General features: G+C 37.8%; 2 protein-coding genes across 3 annotated transcripts in view; both read right to left on the reverse strand.

Moving 5' to 3' along the window:
• LOC145519897 (uncharacterized) overlaps positions 1-4,197 on the reverse strand; it is a 347,803-nt gene extending 343,606 nt beyond the window's left edge. Inside the window, exons 1-2 of the mRNA XM_081524944.1 lie at positions 4,105-4,197; positions 2,014-2,160 (exon numbers count right to left, since the gene is read on the reverse strand). Of these exons, the coding sequence (XP_081381070.1) occupies positions 2,014-2,095 (82 nt within the window). The 5' untranslated portion in view covers positions 2,096-2,160; positions 4,105-4,197. The remainder of the gene's footprint in view (positions 1-2,013; positions 2,161-4,104) is intronic.
• Positions 2,930-21,584, reverse strand: part of CACNA2D3 (calcium voltage-gated channel auxiliary subunit alpha2delta 3) — an 871,068-nt gene continuing 852,413 nt past the window's right edge. Inside the window, exons 32-35 of one of the 2 annotated variants that reach the window (XM_081524872.1) lie at positions 15,819-15,929; positions 15,518-15,605; positions 8,113-8,180; positions 2,930-4,203 (exon numbers count right to left, since the gene is read on the reverse strand). In XM_081524872.1, the coding sequence (XP_081380998.1) occupies positions 8,160-8,180; positions 15,518-15,605; positions 15,819-15,929 (220 nt within the window). In that variant the 3' untranslated portion in view covers positions 2,930-4,203; positions 8,113-8,159. Of the gene's footprint in view, positions 4,204-8,112; positions 8,181-11,008; positions 11,160-15,517; positions 15,606-15,816; positions 15,930-21,584 lie in introns of those variants that run through there. The other variant, XM_081524871.1, reaches the window with a different exon arrangement.

Raw genomic sequence — 21,584 nt, forward strand, 5'->3', positions numbered from 1 at the left:
ACCCCATGAATCGCAGCACACCAGGCCTCCTTGTCCATCACCAACTCCCGGAGTCAACCCAAACCCATGTCCATAGAGTGGGTGATGCCATCCAGCCATCTCATCTTCTGTCGTCCCCTTCTCCTCCTGCCCCCAATCCTTCCCAGCATTAGGGTCTTTTCCAATGAGTCAACTTTTCGCATGAGGTGGCCAAAGTATTGGAGTTTCAGCTTCAACATCAGTCCTTCCAATGAACACCCAGGACTGATCTCCTTTAGGATGGACTGGTTGGATCTTCTTGCAGTTCAAGTGACTCTCAAGAGTCTTCTCCAACACCACAGTTCAAAAGCATCAATTCTTAAGTGCTCAGCTTTCTTCACCGTCCAACTCTCACATCCATACATGACCACTGGAAAAACCCATAGCCTTGACTAGACGGGCCTTTGTTGGCCAAGTAATGTCTCTGCTTTTCAATATGCTATCTAGGTTGGTCATAACCTTCCTTCCAAGGAGTAAGCATCTTTTAATTTCATGGCTGCAATCACCATCAGCAGTGATTTTGGAGCCCCCAAAAATAAACACTGTTTATTTAAAAATAGACACTGTTTGCACTGTCTCTCCATCTATTTCCCATGAGGTGATGGGACCAGATGCCATGATCTTAGTTTTCTGAATGTTGAGCTATAAGCCAACTTTTTCACTCTCCTCTTTCACTTAAAACTTGTACACAAATGTTCACAACAGCACTGTTCATAATAGATGAAATGAAGGAAAAAACCAAATGGCCATTAATGGATGAATGAATAAATATGGCCAAGTCACACTGGAATATTATTCACCAATAAAAAGATAAGAAGTACTGCTACATGCTATGACATTAATGAACCTTAGAAACAATATGCTAAGTGAAAGAAGTCAGACACAAAAGATCATATATGATTTCATTTACATGAGATGACTGGAAAAGACAAATCTATAGAGACAAAAAGTAGGTTAGTGGGTGCCTAGGGATAGGAGCAGAAAGAGGAGAAAAGAGAAGTGACTGCTAATGAATATGGGATTTCCTCTGGGGTGATTAGATTGTAGTGATAACTGTACAATTCTGTGAATATACAAAAATGTACTGAATTGTATACTTTAAATGTGTGAATTGTATAGTATGTGAATTAATATTTCAATGAAGTGTTTTAAAAAATTTATCGGGTCCAACAATAGAACTAAAAACAGCATCTACATGTCTAACTGAATTATGGTGCTTAGACTTAAGTTTAATCAACACACCAAGGGCTGATTTTATTTCATCTTTTTTCCCTTCTCTCTATTATCACCTACAGTCAACTTTTGTTTTCAGCAATGGGTATGCTGAGTTCTACCCTATAGTTTTTCCAAATAAATCCTTTAAAAGATTCATGAATGATATGTATGATTACAGAGAAAGCTCCAACTCTCGTAAGTTGTTGGCAACTAGCAAGCAAATAAGTCAAATTAATTTTTAAACTAGCAACTTCAAATATTTACAAAGTTGGTCTAATTCCCATCGTGTTTGGAAGTCATGTTATGAAGGACTTACTGAGTCATGATTGCATAATGGACCCAAGTTTTAGGTTACTGGTAACTGGAAAGGACTCAGTTTGAATTAATTCTAAACCCATAATCTTATAAGTTTACAAACAAAAGGTTGTATTTTAATTCTGGCAGATTTAGGCATTTTCTTCCAAAGGCCTTGTCCTTTCAAGAATAGCAGCACCTTTCACCTTCCCCACGCCAGCTGATTTTCTATCACCAGATCTTACAATCATTTTGTCCTTTCTAAAACCAAAAGCAGTTCTAGTTCTGAACTGCAATTCATCAGGGGAGGGTCCATGGTGTTGTTCAAAGCCTTGTGGCACTAGCTTTCACCCAAATGGGTTTCATACGTTTTGACAGGGCAATGTCTGCATTCACTTAAGATGTCTACCACATGGCTGGGAATTTTTATTTGAGATTTGAAAAGGGAGCGATGTGAGGTTCAGACAATGCCCTCTCTGCTTGTACCTGTGTCTGCAGGAAGCGTGGATGGGTAGCACAAGAGCCGCTTCCAGGATGAATCCTGGCAGGTTAAGGTGAACTCGAACATAATTACATGTTAAAATTTTTGAGTTTTATTTGGTGAATCCAAGGAAGTCCCTTGATGTTTTCAAACTGAAAAAAATGGAATACTCCAAGACAGTTGTTAGTAAAATTCATTTTGATTACATCAAGTCTACACCATGACTTCAAGTAACCGATGATATTAGTGTTTGATTCCTGTGTGCCAGGAACCATCTTTACATTTGACCTACACAAAGACATTTACTGCCAACAATCATCCTTTTATTATCCCTGTCTACAGGTGAGAAGATTACATTTCAGACAGGTTAAGAAACTGACCCTTAGCTCCTCAGTTGACTCTCTTTCTCTTCACCCATCAAGTCACCTTCTACTTTTATGTATTTTGAAATATGTTAGAGCTATCAGTGCACTTCCAGTGAAAAAAATAAGCAAAGTGACAAAACTTGAAATGGATCCACGGTAGGAGGTGGTGGTGAAGAGCAGTACAGAGACCTCTGAGTAGGCTACTTCAGTGGTTCTGTAAAGAGAGTCTCAAGGTTTGCACTAAGGTTAGTGAGAGAGATAAAACACTGTAGGAAGATTTCAAATATGCTTTGCAGGGCTAGTCTTCCTGGGGGACTGGATGTGGAGTGAGAAGAGAGGATTCAGGGGTGGTCCACAGCATCTAGATTACACCCCTGGATCACGGTGGTGCGGCTGCTGACGCTCTTTACCGAGATGAGAAAAGAGGGAGAAGCAGGCTGGAGGGGAAAATGCAGAGATATATTTGGAGTATATCAAGATTGAGATGCATCTAATACATCCAACTGGGATGCAAAATTAAAGTAGAACAGTCTGTAGGTTAAGCTATATAAATACCTTTTTTTTTGGTTACATTTACAGCAAGCACAAAATGACTCAATCACAGATTGTCTTTTATAAAGAGTAATGTCTAAGAACTACCATCATTAAAGGTAACTTAGGATAGAATGCTATAAACTTGTGAGCAAAAGAAAAGAGTTAAAATAACCATGTCATTATCGTGTTAGTCACTCAGCCATGTCTGATTCTGTGACTCCATGGACTGTAGCCCACCAGGCTCCTCTGTCCATGGAATTCTTCAGGCAAGAATATTGGAGTGGGAAGCCATTCCCTTCTCTAGGGCATCTTCCCAATCCAAGGTTTGAGCCCTGGTCTCTTGCATTGCAGGCAGGTTCTTTACCATCTGAGCCACCAGGGAAACCCCAAATTACTATAAACAGTATTACAGCAGAAGAAACTAGAAGATATCAATGCAGCATAGGATAAGATGACAACTTGATTTTACAAAACTGGTTCAAATAGTTGATAGCATATTATACAGTAATATTATTTCTAAGTAGTCTACTAGTAGTATTATTATCAGAATGAGTATGCAGTATTAACATAATAGTACAAATAACTAAAATAGTAGTAACTAATAATTATCCAAATCACCGCATCATGTTTAATTAGAAGTATTCCTCATTTAGATACTGTCTCATTTAAACCTAAAGGCAATACTGTGAGTTGGGTTCTGTGATTAGTTCCTTCATGCAGGTGAAAACCTTGAGGCTTACAACTACCAGGTATTTTGAGCAAAATCACATAAGGATTAAGTTGTGAAGCTGTAACTCAAATTTATGTGTGATTCTGACTTCAAAGATTGTGCCTTATATAATAGCCACGTATTCCTCTTGCTAGTGTCAGAGAAATATGTTAAATGTGACCTACTGTAGTTACAGCAACACTAAAACTAATACACTGAAAACTAAAATAATACTGAATTTTTAGCACTTTAGTGTTATTGCTACAAGTTAAGAAACAGTACACGTTATATTCTACCAGTAACAAACTGATGCTAAATAACTACAAAACAGCTCTAATTTAACTGTTTCTTGATATACATTTTGGAGATAAGTGATTTACTATGGTATCAATGTTGTTTCTAGATCTATGGGAATAAAAGAAAACTTAGTATAGATTATTATTTACCCTGGTATTAGAAAAAGTACATTATAGAACATTATAACATACCTGATGATAATGTAAAACAATGTAGAGCTCTTAGCACGGCACAGCATTCATGCCTTATTGAGCTGTGTTTACGTGCACTATATCTTACATGCACTGCATCTACAATGATAAAGAATAATAACACGGATGATGTTAAATATTGGCAGCAAAGTATATGATACTTATTTAAAACTACAAATTACAAATATTAGGACTCACACTGTGGTGTTGGAGAAGACTCTTTGAGAGTCCCTTGGACTGCAAGGAGATCCAACCAGTCAATCCTAAAGGAAATCAGTCCTGAATATTCATTGGAAGGACTGATGCTGAAGCTGAAGCTCCAAAACTTTGGCCGCCTGATGCGAAGAACTGACTCACTGGAAAAGACCCTGATACTGGGAAAGATTGTGGGCAGGAGGAGAAGGGGAGGACAGAGGATGAGATGGTTGGATGGCATCACCGACTCAATGGACATGAGTTTGAGCAAACTCTGGGAGTTGGTGATAGACAGGGAAGCCTGGCGTGCTGCAGTCCATGGGGTCTCAAAGAGTCAGATACTACTGAGCAACTGAACTGAACTGAAAATGTATGCTCTTTCAGGATATTGTTTTATTATTGTGCTAAACCAAAAGACATTATGGTACCTCAATTCTATAAATATTTGTGCAGTGTATCTCTTCAGTGAATACTTACTATTTAAGTGCTAGACTGATTGTATACTTTTGCTAAAATTATAGATATTACACACTAGTTATTGTACTAGCAGAATTGCTTCCGAGTTGGAAACAAGTGTGACATGGCTTAGCAATAATATCATAACAATGCTAAAATTAGGGTTCGACCACGTAGAGTGATGCAGCACAGAACCCAAGTGATCACCAAGTGTGTTGGGCAAATTACAAGCTTTTAGTGATGTGAAATGAGGAAATTTGATTTCCCGAGAAGCAGGATGCTTCCTTAACTATTTCTCTGAAGACTAGGCAGTCGCAGTGGTTTTCCAGATGTAGGTTATAGTCCTGTATAGGCCACTGGGCTCCCTATTAGCACTTGTGTTGTTTCAACTAAAACTGCAGGGTGCACCAGCATAGGAGCTGCATTGTTGTCGTAACTAGAAGCAAGGTAGGACAAGGTAGGACTATGGACAAGGAGAAAGCCTTAGTGTTATAAAAAGTATGTAGACCATAATTGTGTCATTGTGACTGAAATGATAGTAGAGTGTCATCGTTGCACCATATTGTGGAATAATTATACTGTCAAATTTCCTGTAAAGACAGTATACGGTATAATATAGGAGTAATGCTGGAGCCAGCATTACCAATAGTATAATGCAATATGGCTGGTGGAAATGTTCTTTCCTGGGTCTCAAGAATAAGCATGTGGCAGGAAAAGAAAGTGACAAGGGGAACATCAACAAGGTGGCAAAGTATACAGGGCCTTCCTTCTCCATCACCACCTGTATGATTTAGCCAAGTCATCTCTGAACCTCACATCTGTCATATGCACTGTGCCCCTTCTCACAGCGTATTTTGCTTTACTACATATAATTATGGAAACAGAACTGATCATATACTGTGCTGAACTACATTACATCAGCCAATACTCTCCCCTTACAATCTGAGAAGCACCAATGTTTGCACACTATCATGAATTATATTCTTTTATGTTTTTAGTTATATACATATAAAGGCATTAGATTATACTCAGGTACTTACAATGTTTTAAACAGTGCTAGGTTGTGTGACATTAAAGTCAAAATCATGTGGTCATATTTGTACTATAGAAGCTCCCATATTGATAGTGCTGACACCTTCTGGCATGGATGCCTGTAAGTTGTGAGGAGATTTCTGATTTATCACATTATGAGAGCCTTAAAAATTGGCAGCAGCAATCTTCTAAATCAAGGGGTTGACCAACTATGGTCCATGTGTCAAACCTGGCCCACTGCCTGTTTTGTTCAGCTTTCAGGGTAAGAGTGATCTTTACATTTTTAGATGCTTGAAACTTCTAAAGAATAATAACATTTTGCAACATGTGGAATATAAGAAATTCAGATTTCAGTGTCCTTTAAAGAAAGTTTTAATGGGACATAAGGGGCTTTTGTGCTATGATGGCAGAGTTCAATAGTTGCAACAGACACAGACGACATGGCCCACAAAGTCTAAAATATTCACTCTGGTCCTTTACAGAAAACACTTCCTGACTCCTGGTTTAAATCATCCTGCATTACCTAAAATGTGTATATGAGTAGGAAGTTCTGTATTTTCAATATATTACAGATGTAGCCATAGTGCCATATTACTCTGCTGTTTCTAACCATAGTTAACAAAAAATATCACAATAATCTACTATCGTATATTGCCTTTAGTGTGTCCAAATGCTGCTGAATTATAGTATCCTAAACTAGAAAGTACTGCCATCCTGACTTCGTGCCTGTCTGAGGGGACCGGGCTCTGCCGCCATGTGGGACTATAGTACATTGTTCTGATACACTGTACTGATGGAATTCCAGTTGAGCTATTTCAAATCCTCAAAGATGATGCTGTGAAAGTGCGGCACTCAATACGCCAGCAAATCTGGAAAACTCAGCACTGGCCACAGGACTGGAAAAGGTCAGTTTTCATTCCAATTCCATTCTGTGTGGATCACAATAAACTATGGAAAATTCTGAAAGAGATGGAAATACCAGACCATCTGACCTGTCTCTTGAGAAACCTGTGTGCAGGTCAGGAAGTGACAGTTAGAACTGGACACGGAACAACAGACTGGTTCCAAATAGGGAAAGGAGTACGTCAAGGCTGTATATTGTCACCCTGCTTATTTAACTTATATGCAGAGTACATCATGAGAAACGATGGGCTGGAAGAAACACAAGCTGGAATCAAGATTGCCGAGAGAAATATCAATAACCTCAGATATGCAGATGACACCACCCTTATGGCAGAAAGTGAAGAAGAACTAAAGAGCCTCTTGATGAAAGTGAAAGAGGATAGTGAAAAAGTTGGCTTAAAGCTCAACATTCAGAAAACTAAGATCATGGCATCTGGTCCCATCACTTCATGGGAAATAGATGGGGAAACAGTGGAAACAGTGTCAGACTTTATTTTTTTGGGCTCCAAAATCACTGCTGATGGTGATTGCAGCCATGAAATTAAAAGACACTTACTCCTTGGAAGGAAGGTTATGACCAACCTAGGTAGCATATTGAAAAGCAGAGACATTACTTTGCCAACAAAGGTCCATCTAGTCAAGGCTATGGTTTTTCCAGTATGGATGTGAGAGTTGGACGGTGAAGAAAGCTGAGTGCTGCAGAATTGATGCTTTTGAACTGTGGTGTTGGAGAAGACTCTTGAGAGTCCCTTGGACTGCAAGGAGATCCAATCAATCCATTCTAAAGGAGATCAGTCCTGGGTGTTCATTGGAAGGACTGATATTGAAGCTGAAACTCCAATACTTTGGCCACCTCATATGAAGAGCTGACTCATTGGAAAAGACCCTGATGCTGGGAAGGATTGGGGGCAGGAGCAGAAGGGGACGACAGAGGATGAGATGGTTGGATGGCATCACTGACTCGATGGACATGGGTGTGGGTAAACTCCAGGAGTTGGTGATAGACAGGGAGGCCTGGCGTGCTGTGATTCATGGGGTCACAAAGAGTCGAACACGACTGAGTGACTGAACTGAACTGATACATATGGTACATAGTATTGTAATGGTGAAGGCAGAAGGCCCTGCCTCTTATCGGCTCTAGCAATCTGGGTAACTTGCTTGTCAAGTCCAGTTTCCTCATCAGTGAAATGGGAATAATAACAGGTGTAGGATGGAAATTCTCTGCACAGTAACTTGTAAATAGAAGTTTTCATAAACAGAATCGTGGAGATGGTTTATTCATTCCACAAACACTTGCTGGGTGTCACTGAACTTGAGAAGTAATTAAAAGCATGGGGAATTCAGACAGCTGAGCTCCCTCCTACAAGGTGTGGGAGGAAAGACTTGAGAGTGAACTAGAAAACGCCAGCGTCCTGTGAGTACCTTGCTCTGAAGGAAACGGCAGGCGGAAAGCGAGGATTCCCCGGTGTTCAGTGGAAGACTGCTGAGGCCTGAAGGACAAGAAGGATCCCATCATCTGAGTATTTTAAGATATGATATACATGGATTGCTACTGAATTGAATCTGTACTTTAATAGCTTACACTATGTAAGGGATTCCTAGCATTGGTAGAGCAAAGGTACACAATTTAGATGCCACGTGGGGATCCAGAATGTCTGTGGCATCTATTATTAATTTGTTATAAACTTCCTCTCGCCTCAAACTGTGACAACCAAAAAATGTTTCCAGATATTTCCGAACGTTCTCTAGTGGGCAAAGCTGCCCAGGATTTGTGATTACTGGATTAGGAAACACTTCCTATTGGAAATGATGCCTGCAAAGTCCCTAGTAGGAATTGCAGCTGCTAAGAGCTAGATATATAAGACAAAGTCACATATATAGAAATGTCCCTGACAGGCTCCCCAGCATATGTGTGTCAATTAGAGGCATCTTCACAAAGCTCCCAAATCACACACACTGCAAATGGTCCTCAAGGGTCTGCTAAATTATTATGACCTCTAATATTGAGAGTAATAAAACTGTGCTCTTCTGCCTATTATTTTAATATTTTATTAAACTATACAGACACTTATAACAAGAGAAATATTATCCTCTGCAGTGCTGTACTGCTCATAATTTGAATAATAATGCTACAATTCCTTATTTTACAACTGCTTCACACATTGAATAGTACTTTTTACCACTGCCATTACTATCTTATTTTAGTGTCCTACATCATCTTAATCTAATGACTGTATAGCATATGAAGTTGCCCTGTTGTTATTTTAGGACAGGTAAAGGCATCACACAAATATTCTTGTCTATACTGTGATTTATTAGTCTAACTTCAATAACTACTGCAAATGTTCTACTATATTTTTGTGAATGTTCACATATATGAAAGCTTTCTACAGTTTAGGAAGAATACTGCGAGCTCCAGGTGACTTCTGAATCCATTAACCTATTATATTGAATGTCAAAGCTTATAATTTTAGTAACTGTGCCACACAGTTAGATTTAACTGTATCACTTTAAAGTTTATCTTCTTAATTATAAGTAGCAAACCAAACATTTTAATAAAACTTTCTGTGATAGGATCTATCTTCTTAATTATAAGTAGCAAACCAAACATTTTAATAAAACTTTCTGTGATAGGATCCCTTTGGAGACAATTGACATCAATCATTAATACTGTCAATAGAAGTTGTCAAAAACTGGCAATGGCAGGCTCATAGAAGATGTTCCATCACTCCTTGCTCTCTCCAGTAATGCTCGTCCTCCCACATGGCCCTATACCATGGGACAGGTATACACAATCACCCTCGATGTTGGTACTGCAACTCTTGCTACTATTATCACTTGCTTATTTGCTTAAATGTTTATTTATTGCTCTGAGCTGGATACTCTACTCTTCTCTCCTTGGAGAGGAGAATTTAGCAGTGACAAAATAAAAAAACAACAAATAAAATCCTTGCCTTCTTGGTGTTTATATTCACCTGGGGAGAGACAAACAATAAACAAATCCAATGGTGATAAACTGCTATGGCAGAATATCAAGCAGGTTAGAGAGAAGGGGTGAAGGGGTGTGGAAGTTACAACTATAAACAAGGAGGTCAGTGTAGACTGCCACAAAAGAATGACCTGAAGAAGGTAAGGGAGAAAAGCATGCAGATATCTGAGGGAAAGAGCATGCCATGATGAGGGAAGAGCAAGTGCAAAGGCCCTGAGGCAGGTGTCCACTTAGCATGCTTGTGGAGCAGGAAGACTTTGTGGGTTGGAGAAATAGTAATTGGAAGAAGTATAACAATGCAGTACTGTTACTCTTACAAATACTGGAATCATTACAGTATAAAGTAGTATGAAAACATCAGTTCTTCTAAAATATCAATAGGATAATGCAGTCTTTTTTTAAAGAGTTTGATTTCTCCACATGACTTTTAGATGTTTGTCCTCTAAAGAAAGGCATTCTCATTTCTACCTAGGCACAGAAATTATTCTACTTGGAATGGTTATTTTGGAATCATGATCCAATGGAATCTATTTTCTTTGGTTCACCATCCAGTATTTTAGTGCTTACAGGTCTGAGTAGTTTCACATTCTGTAACATATAAGACCGAATTTCATCTCTTGTTTATGGGGGAAGCTAGAAGCCAAATTCTCAAGCAATAAGGTTGAGTCATTTGTAGTCACCATTCTTTCCCCCTTCAAGTCTTCTCAGAACAAATTCCTAGGGTTTATGACTTCTTTATTTCTATTCCCAAATAGTTCAACACTTAAATATTATGGAAGCTTGTATTCTCATCCAAATTATGATTTCTATTGAAGTTTTGTTCAACAAAATTCAGGGTTCTGTGTAATAAATTCTTCTGATGTAGATGATATTTTGATTTACTTCTGTAAATATTTTTATAACAGAGTAGAGCATCTAAACAATTTTTAAATGTTTGTCTAGAATCTGCTTTAGAGTAAAGTCTCTGCCAACAATCATTATTTCTTGCTGTCTGGAATGGGTGACTTTTTCATGCACTTTTCAGTCTGTATTCTCAGCAATAAAAGGATAACAAAACCCAAAGGAGATTATGATTTTAACATACTTTATTTAAAAAGTACACAGTTTTAAATTGGTTTCAATGGGTTTCAAGCAGAAGGGATGCTGCCCACTTGCAGTCCCGTTTCTGATGAAGGATGATAGTAATGTAGCAAACTCACATTTGCATGACTGGCAAAGTAAAAAGATAACTTTTCTGTCAACATATTTTTAAGAGTTTGTATCACGCACAGTTTAAAATCATGAGATGCTGATGGTTGGACTATATTTCATGTCTCCTATGTCGCACCATAGTTTGGTTCACAGTTTATCCATAATTTAGCATGCCAAGAGAACATCTCCATCAGTGTCACCTTGAGAAGAGCATCAAAAGCAGAGGGAACAGGATAAGGACCATCTTGGCCTGGAGATTCGGTGCACCCCCACACTCCCTCGCATTCTCCTACAGGGAAAGGCAGGGTTGGTTAGAGCAGAGATGGATTCCAAGATACCTTAAACTTCCCAAGGTATGTGGCGTCCCAGATCTCTCCCTGCTCTCCAGCATATGAACAAAATCATTTGGAATCTAGATAATGTCCAGGAAATGGACTTGTGTACATTTCATCACATTAGTAATGACAATCTCTGACTTCACTTGTCAATGCATAAAATACTCAAAATGACTTTTTTCATACTACAATGTAGAACATAAAGAGGTAAAGAGCTGTTGGTAGAGATGTCTGTTGTGATTATTTTATAAAAGCAAAATATTGACCTTCTAAGTAAACGATCACATCTCAGATCATTTCAGAGACTTGGCTATGGAAGGTTTTATTAACACGTGTGACTTCTTTTTAATTTCAAGGAAGGGAGGTTCTGTTTTACAAAAATTAAATCATATTATTTACTCCTTTCTGTACCATGATTTTCGTCCACTAATTGATAGAAATTTCTCCATGTCCATTTTTCTACTTTTATTTTATTCAGTCTTTGTTTTTTTCTTACTGATGGTCATTCATCTTCTCATATGTTCTCTACTGTTACAAAGAGTGTTGAATGCAAGTCCTTCCCAAAAAATGATATTTGTTCCTGCTCTGGCCTAAGGCAAAGATGTCCAGGAATGAAAGTGCAGGGCTAAAGGATATTTTTGCCTTCAATGGCTATTGCCAGATATTTCATTGGTACCTGTATTTTCTGATCATCCAGTGACTTGTATCTTTCATGTCCTTGGTTAAGTGTTTCTTTTTTTTTTAAGATTGTTTTTTTGATGTAGATAATTTTTAAAGTCTTTATTGAACTTGGTACAACATTGCTTCTGTTTCTTATATTTTGGTTTCTTGGCCGTGAGGCATGCAGGACCCCAGTTCCCCAACCAGGGATTGAACTCGCACCCCTTGCATTGGAAGGCAAAGTCCCAACCACTGGACCTCCAGGGAAGTCTCAGAGCTTGGTCTATTTTTAAATGCAGTTTTTGCTTCATCAATTTAAAGAGCTCTTTATGCTTTGGTTTATAAATGTTTTCAGGTTCTATAAACTGGATACTGACTCTCAGTTATCTTTTTTCATCAAAGGTTATAATTTTTATATAGTTAAATAAATCTGTTTTTCTTCTATATTTTTTGGTCTTGGATAGGAAGGTCTCTCCAATACCTATAATTCCTTTTAAAAATTTTATTGGAGTATAATTGATCTACAATGTTGTATTAATTTCTGTTGTACAGCAAAGTGTACTCTCTATATAAAAGTGTTCCCATTTTATTTTCCATTATGGTTTATCACAGAATACTGAATAAAGTTCCCTGTGCTATACAATAGGACCTTGTTGTTTATCCATCCCATTTATAATAGTTTTCACTTATTAATCCCAAATTTCCAAGCCTTCCCCCACCTCTATATCTGTGAGTTTGTTTCTGTTTTGTAGATAGGCTCATTTGTGACATATTTTAGATTCCACATATAAGGGATACATATGGCATTTGTCTTTCTCTTTCTGATTTAGTTAAGCTAGTATAATAATCTCTAGGTTCCTCCATGTTGCTCCAAATGGCATTATTTCATTCTTTTGTATGGCTGAGTAATATTCCATTATATACACACACACTACACATCTTTATAGATTCATCTATTAGTAGACATTTAGATTGCTTCTATGTCTTGCCTACTGTAAAGAGTGCTGTTGTGAAGATAGGGGTGCATATATCTTTTCAAATGATATTTTTGTCTGTATACATGCCCAGTAGTGAGATTGCTGGATCATATGGCACCTCTATTTTTACCTTTATGAGGAACATCCATATTGTTTCCCATAGTGGCTGCACTAATTTACATTCCTATCAACAGTGCAAGAGGGTTCCCTTTTCTCCACATTCCCTTCAGCATTTGTTATCTGTATACCTTTTAATGATGGCCATTCTGACTGGTATAAGGTGGTAGCTCATTGTAGTTGTGATTTGCATTTCTCTAATCATTAGTGATGGTGAGTATCTTTTCATATGCCTGTTGGTCAACTGTATGTCTTCCTTGGAGAAATGTCTATTTAGGTCATCTGCTCACTTTTCCATTGGGCTGTCTGGCTTTGTTTTGTTTTTGAGTTGTATGTTTGTATATTTTAGAAATTAAGCCCTTTCAGTTGCATCATTTGCAAATATTTTCTTCCACCCCTTAGGTTTTCCTTTTGTTTTGTTTATAGTTTTCTTTGCTGTATAAAAGCTTATAAGTTTGATTAGGTCTCATTTGTTTATTTTTGCTTTATTTCTATTGCCTTAGGAGAATGACCTAAGAAAACATTGGTACAAGTTATACCAGAGAATGTCTTGCCTATGTTTTCTTCTAGGAATTTTATGGTGCCAAGTCTTATATTTAAATCTTTAAGGCATTTTGAATTTATTTTTGTGTATGGTGTGAGGATGTGTTCTAACTTCACTGATTTACATATGACTGTCCAGCTTTCCCAACACCACTTGTTGAAGAGGTTATCTTTTTCCCATTGCATATTATTGTCTCCTTTGTTGAAGATTAATTGACATAGGCATGTGCATTTATTTCTGGGCTTTCTATCCTGTCCCATTATCCATATGTCTGTTTTTGTGGCAATACCATGCTGTTTTGATTACTGTAGCTTTGTAGCACTATCTTAAACCTGGGATGGTTATGCCTCCTGCTTTGTTCTTTTTTTCTCAGAATAGTTTTGGTGATTCTGGGTCTTTTATGGTTACATATAAACTTTAAGATTATTTGTTCTAGTTTTGTGAAAAATGTTGTGGGTGTTTTGATAGGGATTACATTAAATCTCTAGACTGCTTTGTGTACTATGTCCATTTTAATAATGCTAATTCTTCCAATCCAGAAGTATGGGTCCAAGCCCTAGAATTTCTTATGAGACCATCATTTACCATTCAAGTCCATTCTATGTTCTCCCCTTTGAACTGAACTTCTGTCATACATAAGATTATCTATTCTGTTCCACTGACTTCATCCTACTGGGTCTAGAACCTTAAAGAAAAAAACAGTGGTTTGTTTTTTTGTTGTTGTTATTATTGTTGTTGCTCTTTTGTTTTTTAGTGTTTATCATGTATCTAGTTTCCAAAGCAATTTGTCTTATTAACTTTAAAAGATTTTTACTCTTGTGAATTTAGTGCTAAGTATGCAGTTCTGCAGAGAAGGAAACAGCAACCCACTCCAGTATTCTTGCCTGGGGAATCCCAGGGATGGGGGAGCCTGGTGGGCTGCCGTCTATGGAGTCGTACAGAGTTGGACATGACCGAAGTGACTTAGCAGCAGCAGCAGCATGCAGTTCTGGTTTCAAATGAAGTGGTTTTATTGTTTTGGGACAATTGTTCCTATTTCTATTTTACATAGACCTTTTACTAGAGCTGATCATTGGACTTTATCAAAAGCCTTTATAGCATATGTTGTTACTGAACTCTCCCTTGAACATAGAAGCAAACATTCTCAATAAATTCCAAATTCTTCTTAGGACTACACTGACTTTAAAATATTTTCTAATATTTAGATAGTTTAAATAACATTAAAATTATTTGGTATTTACAGGTGACATTAACACTCAGCAGGCTCCGATGGCATTTTACAAAAAATGAAGATCTTCTCAGTATCCATATAGTAATTGGTCTAGGCCAGTTTTCTATTTTTCAAGATGAAGGTGGAGAATTTTTAAATTGTAATTTTTTTGCTATATTTAAGTTTTTTTGCCTACAACTTTGAAAGGACATAATTCACCTACATCTATGATAAGTTCACTTTTCTTAGTACAAGCTTAATTTTTTCTCTGATCGTCACTTTTGGTGTAAATGTAGTGCCTTTATAGTTGTGACCTCATGTGTTATAGGGGGTTTAAAGGCTTATCATCACACATTTAGATATTGTGACTCTTGATCTGACATTAGTATTGTGACTTTTGCTTTACATTAATTTTTTTATAAGTAAAAGACTGTCTAAAAGTAAGCAAGGGAAAATAATTTTAACTGCAATTTGAAATAAGTAAAACAAGATAGTCAGAGCCACTTTATGTGTAATAGTGGAAAGTGGTAAAACTATACCACATTTGTAAAAGGGAAGATAGTAAAGAGGCTTTTAAACAATATATGTGAATATAATAAGAAAAGACTATTAAGTACAGACTAAATAAGAAGGCATTGAGAGGCTGAACAAAGAGTACCATTGGCCTTCCTGTATATTATTTCTTGATTTGCCTGAAAGGGATGACTTTCTCAAGAGTAAACTTTTGAGCTATAGTTCTCTGACGGCTGTGAGATCCTCATGGAGAATCTGATGGGAAAAGAGTAGGAGGGGGTGTCAGATTACCTCAGGGTGGAAGCCATGACAAGATTCCGGACGCCTTCTGATCTTCTGGGCCTTTAAACGTTCACACTTAAGGGATTCATTATGTTGACTGTAGTTAAGGCATATTTCCAAGATGCTCCTTTTCCTTACTCTGCATTTCAGATGTCAAAACTTGGCACTTAGATCCCTTAACAACTTCTCTCTAACACTGGAAAGAACATCATCTCTCCCTCTCTATGATTTCTCCCCTAGGTTTCCTTACTGTTGATCCCCCTTACCAGCTTCATTGGTAGCGGCTGGACTGACACACAAAAGGATATACCTGATTTCAATGGGTGCCATGGTGATGGGGGCCACAGACTCACAGAGGCAGCTGCTGTCCACCACCACCATGAACAAATTGCTGCTCGGGATCTGCTGAATGACAAAGGACCTGTTGGAACAAGAGGCAGAGAGATAGTGAGTGGTCATTTACCATGCCCCAAGTTAACAGCCACGAGGAAAACTTCCCCCAGAATGGGAGAACTGCTATAGTATTTTGGAAAACAAGTTTCAGAGACTGGTTTACTACTCAAGTTGCCTCTTTCCCTGAGGCTCTTCATTTCAAATCTGAAGGTTCACTAAGAAGACTATAGCTATGTCCATACATAGCTCACACAACTCATCTTGGAAAGACTAGACTTTTACGTACATGAAACAGGAGAGTTAGAGTTGGCTAAATTACCTCAGTTTCCAAGCTCTAAGAGGTTAGGCTTTTCCAAGACTCATTTTCTTCTCCTAGGACTTAAACACCATTGCAAGTTGCATTTGATATTCTTCTGAGTGTATTTTTCTCTCCTCCTAATCTCAAGGATAGACTGAACCCATGTCATAGTAATCATAAAACAAAGTGAACTTCCTAGACCTTTCCCTGAATCACTTTGCACAATGTCTGCCCATAACAGAGGTATATTGTTTTGGATGAAATCAATGCTAGTTGGTTAAGGAGCTCCAATCTTCTCAGAGACCAAGTTATGCTGGCACTAAGGCCATATAGCTAGTCATGATTTTGGTGTTTTTGCAGGAGAAGATGGGTACACATACTTAAACTCTGTCATCTTGGGCTTTCCTTCCTCACTTTAAAAAAAACAAAAACAAAAAAACTTCCGGGCCCATCTGTACACTTAGTCCAACATAAGCAAGTTGAATGATACCTCTTTCTCATCTGACCCACTACACTGAAATGACAAAGTAATGTCATCATAATAATACTCCTTGAACCAGAAATACTGGCTGTTTGGAGGAACAAGTTGGAGAACAAGTCCCATATTCTTCTAGAGCCAACAGATTAACTAACTATTTAGCCCCAAGTCCAGAATCCTGTCACATAAATTTTTATGATATTTTTACCAAATTCAGTTTAGTCAGTTGAACTAGACTATAATCTTAAAAAAAAATGGCCAATTTCTCTATAAGTTATCTTTATTCATCTTTCTCTCAATAAATGTATTCTATTCTCTAAAGTACATAGAGTATAATAAGATATGACATGAATTTTTATGATCATAATGTACAAGCTGATAGAAATACCAAAAGTATTTGATGAACACATGACTTATTTATAATTAAAATAGGAAAAACTTTTCAGACCTAAGTAATACAGAATATGTTATTTTCAAATGCAGGGAACTGCAACACTTTCCAAAGAGCAGAAAGCACCAATTACATATTCTTTTACAGTTGGGTAAAATTAGAAATAGCAAAAAAATATAAACAGTGGAAATTAATAGTTAAAATACATCCAGTTAATTCTTGCGAATTTGAGAACAGCCCAGGCTCAAATCTGTGCAGTGTGACCTTAAATATTTTTATCGGGAAAAAAAATCTGCAAATAAATGAACTGTGTTTTTGAAACAAGAAGCTGGAAAAGTAAGAACATACACCTGTACCTGTATCCTACCCTCAGTCTCCCTTGTGGTATACTGGACGGAGGACTGATGCCCCTCTCCAAAGTCCAGCCCTCAGGCTCCTGCAAGGATGTGACTGATAGAAGAGGAGATAGGTGACCACTGCATATATAAGTAGTTCCTCCTGTCTTTCTAGCCATTCTCTTCAGTTTACACAAAACTCCCTTAATTTACCTTTAGCTACTACCCTGTTTTCCTGTCCTCATTTATAGTACAACTCCTAAGAAGAGGTATTGACAATTGTGCTCTCTCTCTCCTTTTTTTCTCTCTTTCTCTCTCTTTCAGTCTTTCTACTTCCTCACTTCTTTCCTTTCACAAATCTACTTCGATAAGTTTGTTGTCCTTACCACATTCTTGAATCAGTTTTTGTCAAGGACACCAAATAAACAACCTCACTGCCTTTCTTCTCAAATCTCTTTGCCTCCACTTCCTCCTTACCTGCTCACTGTCTGCCCCCTGACAGCAAACTGTGGTTTCCATGGGAGAAAAGTTGCCTGTGTCTGCCCATGGTCATCTTTTATCCCCAGCACCTAGAGTTATGCCTGTGACAGAGCAGATGCTCAGTAAATATTTGCTGAGTCAATGACAGAAAGAATTTATACAGATAAAAGAAGAAGAAAACGCAAGTAAAAATGTGAAGACAACTAAAAGAATCAAACTCAGACTTAAAAGAACAAGGACATAAGTCCACTTCTGACATTCCTGATCAAGAAAAAGAAGCTCCAAAATTACATTAAAACCCAAGAGAGACAGAGGCATTGTAAACATTTTAAGTGAGTATTATGTATATCATTACAAATAATTTGAAAACTTAGAGCAAACCTACGTTGGAGGATAACGTATAAATTATCAACATTTGGCCAGGCTATAAAAACACAAGCAAACCAAATGCATGAAAAAAACCTGAAATGCTCATTGAGAATCTACCCACAAATGAAAACTACCAAATCACCCAAAGAACAGATATCACTGTGTTTGTAGAAAATCCATATGAATCCACTGACCAACTATTAGAACACAGAAAAGAACCAAGCAAGCTAACCAGTTACATAATCAGCATATAAAACCAGTCTTTCCTTGACACTGGCAATAACCAATGAAAAAATATTTATGAAATAAAGAACCATTGATAGTATCAATAATTACTATGAAATGCCCAAGAATAAATCTAGTAAAAGATGTTTCTTTATGGAGAAAATGATCAAACTTTACTAAACATAAAAAAATCCTAATTCCACAGTGGTGGTGAAAGGGAACAGTTATATATTAAAGGTGTCATTCTCTTTCAAGTAATCTTTTAATTCAAACTAATCTCAATAAAATCCAAACAGAAATTTTGATGGAATTTGAGGTGATGATCCTAAGATTCATTCATAAGATTTCATATAAGTATAGTCTGGACAACTGTATAAAATTGAGTTTATAAGAAAAAAGAGAGAAGAAGGAAATTGTTTGCCCCTAATTAGTATTAAAACCCATGAGATAATTTACAGAAGAGGAAACACAGATGGACAGCTGATATGTAAAAGGGGTCCAATCTCACTAAAATTAAGTATGTGTAAATTAAAATGAAATTGAAATAATCAAAATCACTTTTTACCATCAGAATGGCAAAACTTAATGGTAATATCATATGACTGAGAGTTTGAAGAAGTGACTATTATTTTACACTGTTGTGGGAAAGCAAACTTTTATAGGCAATATATGAATAATTTGTTACTGTTTCAGTGAAAATGATTTTGATCCTACTTTTCCAGTAGTTTTACTTCTCAGTAAGAGAAATTATTGTTCAAGAACCCAAGACGATATATAAAGATGCTCTTGGTAACCTTGTTCATGGAGAGGAGGAAAAAACAAAATCCATCTGAAAGTCCATCAGTAGAGGAATGATTAAATAAGCAACAGTGTATCTGTTCTATGGTTTACCTGGCAACAGATGAAAGGGTGATAGATGTCTATTTAGTGTTATGAAAGATTATCTAAAACACAGTAAGTGGGAAAATAATGTTGCAAAACTATACATAAATATTTTTAGGAATATTTCAAAATACTCATCTAAACAGTATTTGATTCTGCTACAGAGAACAGGAAAAATAAATGGGATGGATAAGACTTATCATTTGTGTTAGGAATAACATGAGATAACACAGAAGGAATAAATGTACAAAACAAGTGGAACACATGTGGGTAGAACACAAAAAAGTTCAGAACATATGAAGTGTCTTTCTAGTGATAAAAGGAATGGAAGGACCGAGTGAAATTAAATATTTTTTAAGGCACAAATCATGTCATCTCCAGACTGACAGCCATCATCTATGTTCTCCCTCAAGTCAACCCACTAGCTGAGACACATAGAAAGAAGTCATGCCTGCTCAACAGATTAGAGGCAGTTTACAAACTTGACCTTTCATCTCTCCAAAAAGCAAACATGTATTGGCTCCATGCACGTTCTGTCTACTGAACTCCTATCCCTATCCTCAAGTCTGATCCTCCTATCATATCATCAGTGGGAGAGAGGGCAAGGGAGGAGCAGATGGAGGGGAGAGAACAGGATGGCAGTGGTGGAAGAGAGGAGAAGACTGGGAATAACTGTCCATGGAAACAAACGTAATCTATAACACTGGAGTTCTTTATAAGGAGAATGTGTACAGGTATTCTTCAAACCTGTATTGTATTTCGTTCAAACAAATGGAATATTGTGCTGGGAGCAAAGAATGTTGACTTTCTTATTTCACAAAAGAGAAAACTGGGACTCAGAGAGCATAAGTAAACTTCTATAGAAGCTATATGAAAAAAGACGTGACTGTGTCCATTTCAAAGATGGGGAAACAACAGATTAAGTGACTTCCTAGAGAAACACAGGCAGAACTGCACACCTCTGGAGCCCAGGCCTGTTGTGGGGCTGCAACCATAGGCAACTAGCTTTCTGTCTTCTACTGGAATTATTAGTGCTCAAGCCCCTTGAGGGCAGACCCAGACTCAATATGGATGCTTAATGACAACCAGTATAAGACATTATTCCTTTTAACACATTACCCTGCAAGGTGAAGACTCCCCAGGTGTGCTCATGAAGCTCCTCAGTAACCCCCCACTTATACCTCCAGTCCTAGGAGATGAAAATCTTTGCAGGCAGCTATTACTGCAGTGGAGGAAAACAACCCCCTATGAAGGATTTGCCAGCGGAAAGATTAACTGCTTTTCCATATTTTAAAGACTTACTGTCTGCTTATTAACATGGTTCTTTCGAGGGGTCTGGCCAATGTTAGCTGTACATTTATGTGCACAATGTGTATTTATGGCCCAGGGTGCAGGGTTGAACTTCATAAAACACACCTCCATCCAGCTGGGCCCAGCAACCAGACTGACATCACTGTGCAGAGGAACTGTGGCCTGGGGGGTTGGCCTGTGGGCCAGAAAAGGCGGAAGGGAAATGCCTCAACAGAGAACAACAGCGGTCATTTCCATGCAGAGATAGGTCAAAATGCGTGAAATAAATTAGGTCCTCAAGGGAAACAGAGTAGGGAAAAGGGAAGCAATTTTGATGTGTCCATTGCCGGAACTGAAATAACCCAGTCCTCCCTCTTCCATTCACAGCAGACAGAGAAAGAACTACAGGAAAAATGATGATGCAATTTTAAGACAGTCTTCCTTGACAAGAAGGACTGACTATCTGCCAAGGAGGCTTTGCTACCCAGATGAGGAAAGCGGTTGCACTGCTCCCCCCGAATGCTGCCTGGACAAGCGTGTGTGGTAGTGGTGGTGGGGGGAACCTATGCTAAGCTCCCAGAGGACCCCAGGATGCACACTTGGGGAACTTGGTTGGTTTGCTTTTCATTAATTGGGTACAAAATAATGGCTTAAAAAATAATTGGGCAGGACAGAATCTTAAAATCTTTTAAACTTTTTAAAATCTTTCATCAATTTTTATCATTTACAAATGTTCTATATTTTATCCAAAGATAAAGGACAATGAGTAAGTCTCAGGGAACTGATTTGAATCTGACAATGATCATGTTCTAGGCTGTACTATTCTCCGAGTGGATTGGGTACGTGGGTCTCCAAAGGACCCTACTCTCTTTGGAGGTGGGGAGATGCTTGTTTTCTCCCATTGTGCCCCTAAATGTCCTACACTGACCCAGGCC

This window comes from Giraffa tippelskirchi, chromosome 9, assembly GCF_054371585.1.
Source record: "Giraffa tippelskirchi isolate mGirTip1 chromosome 9, T2T-mGirTip1v1.2.pri, whole genome shotgun sequence".
NCBI lineage: Eukaryota > Metazoa > Chordata > Mammalia > Artiodactyla > Giraffidae > Giraffa > Giraffa tippelskirchi.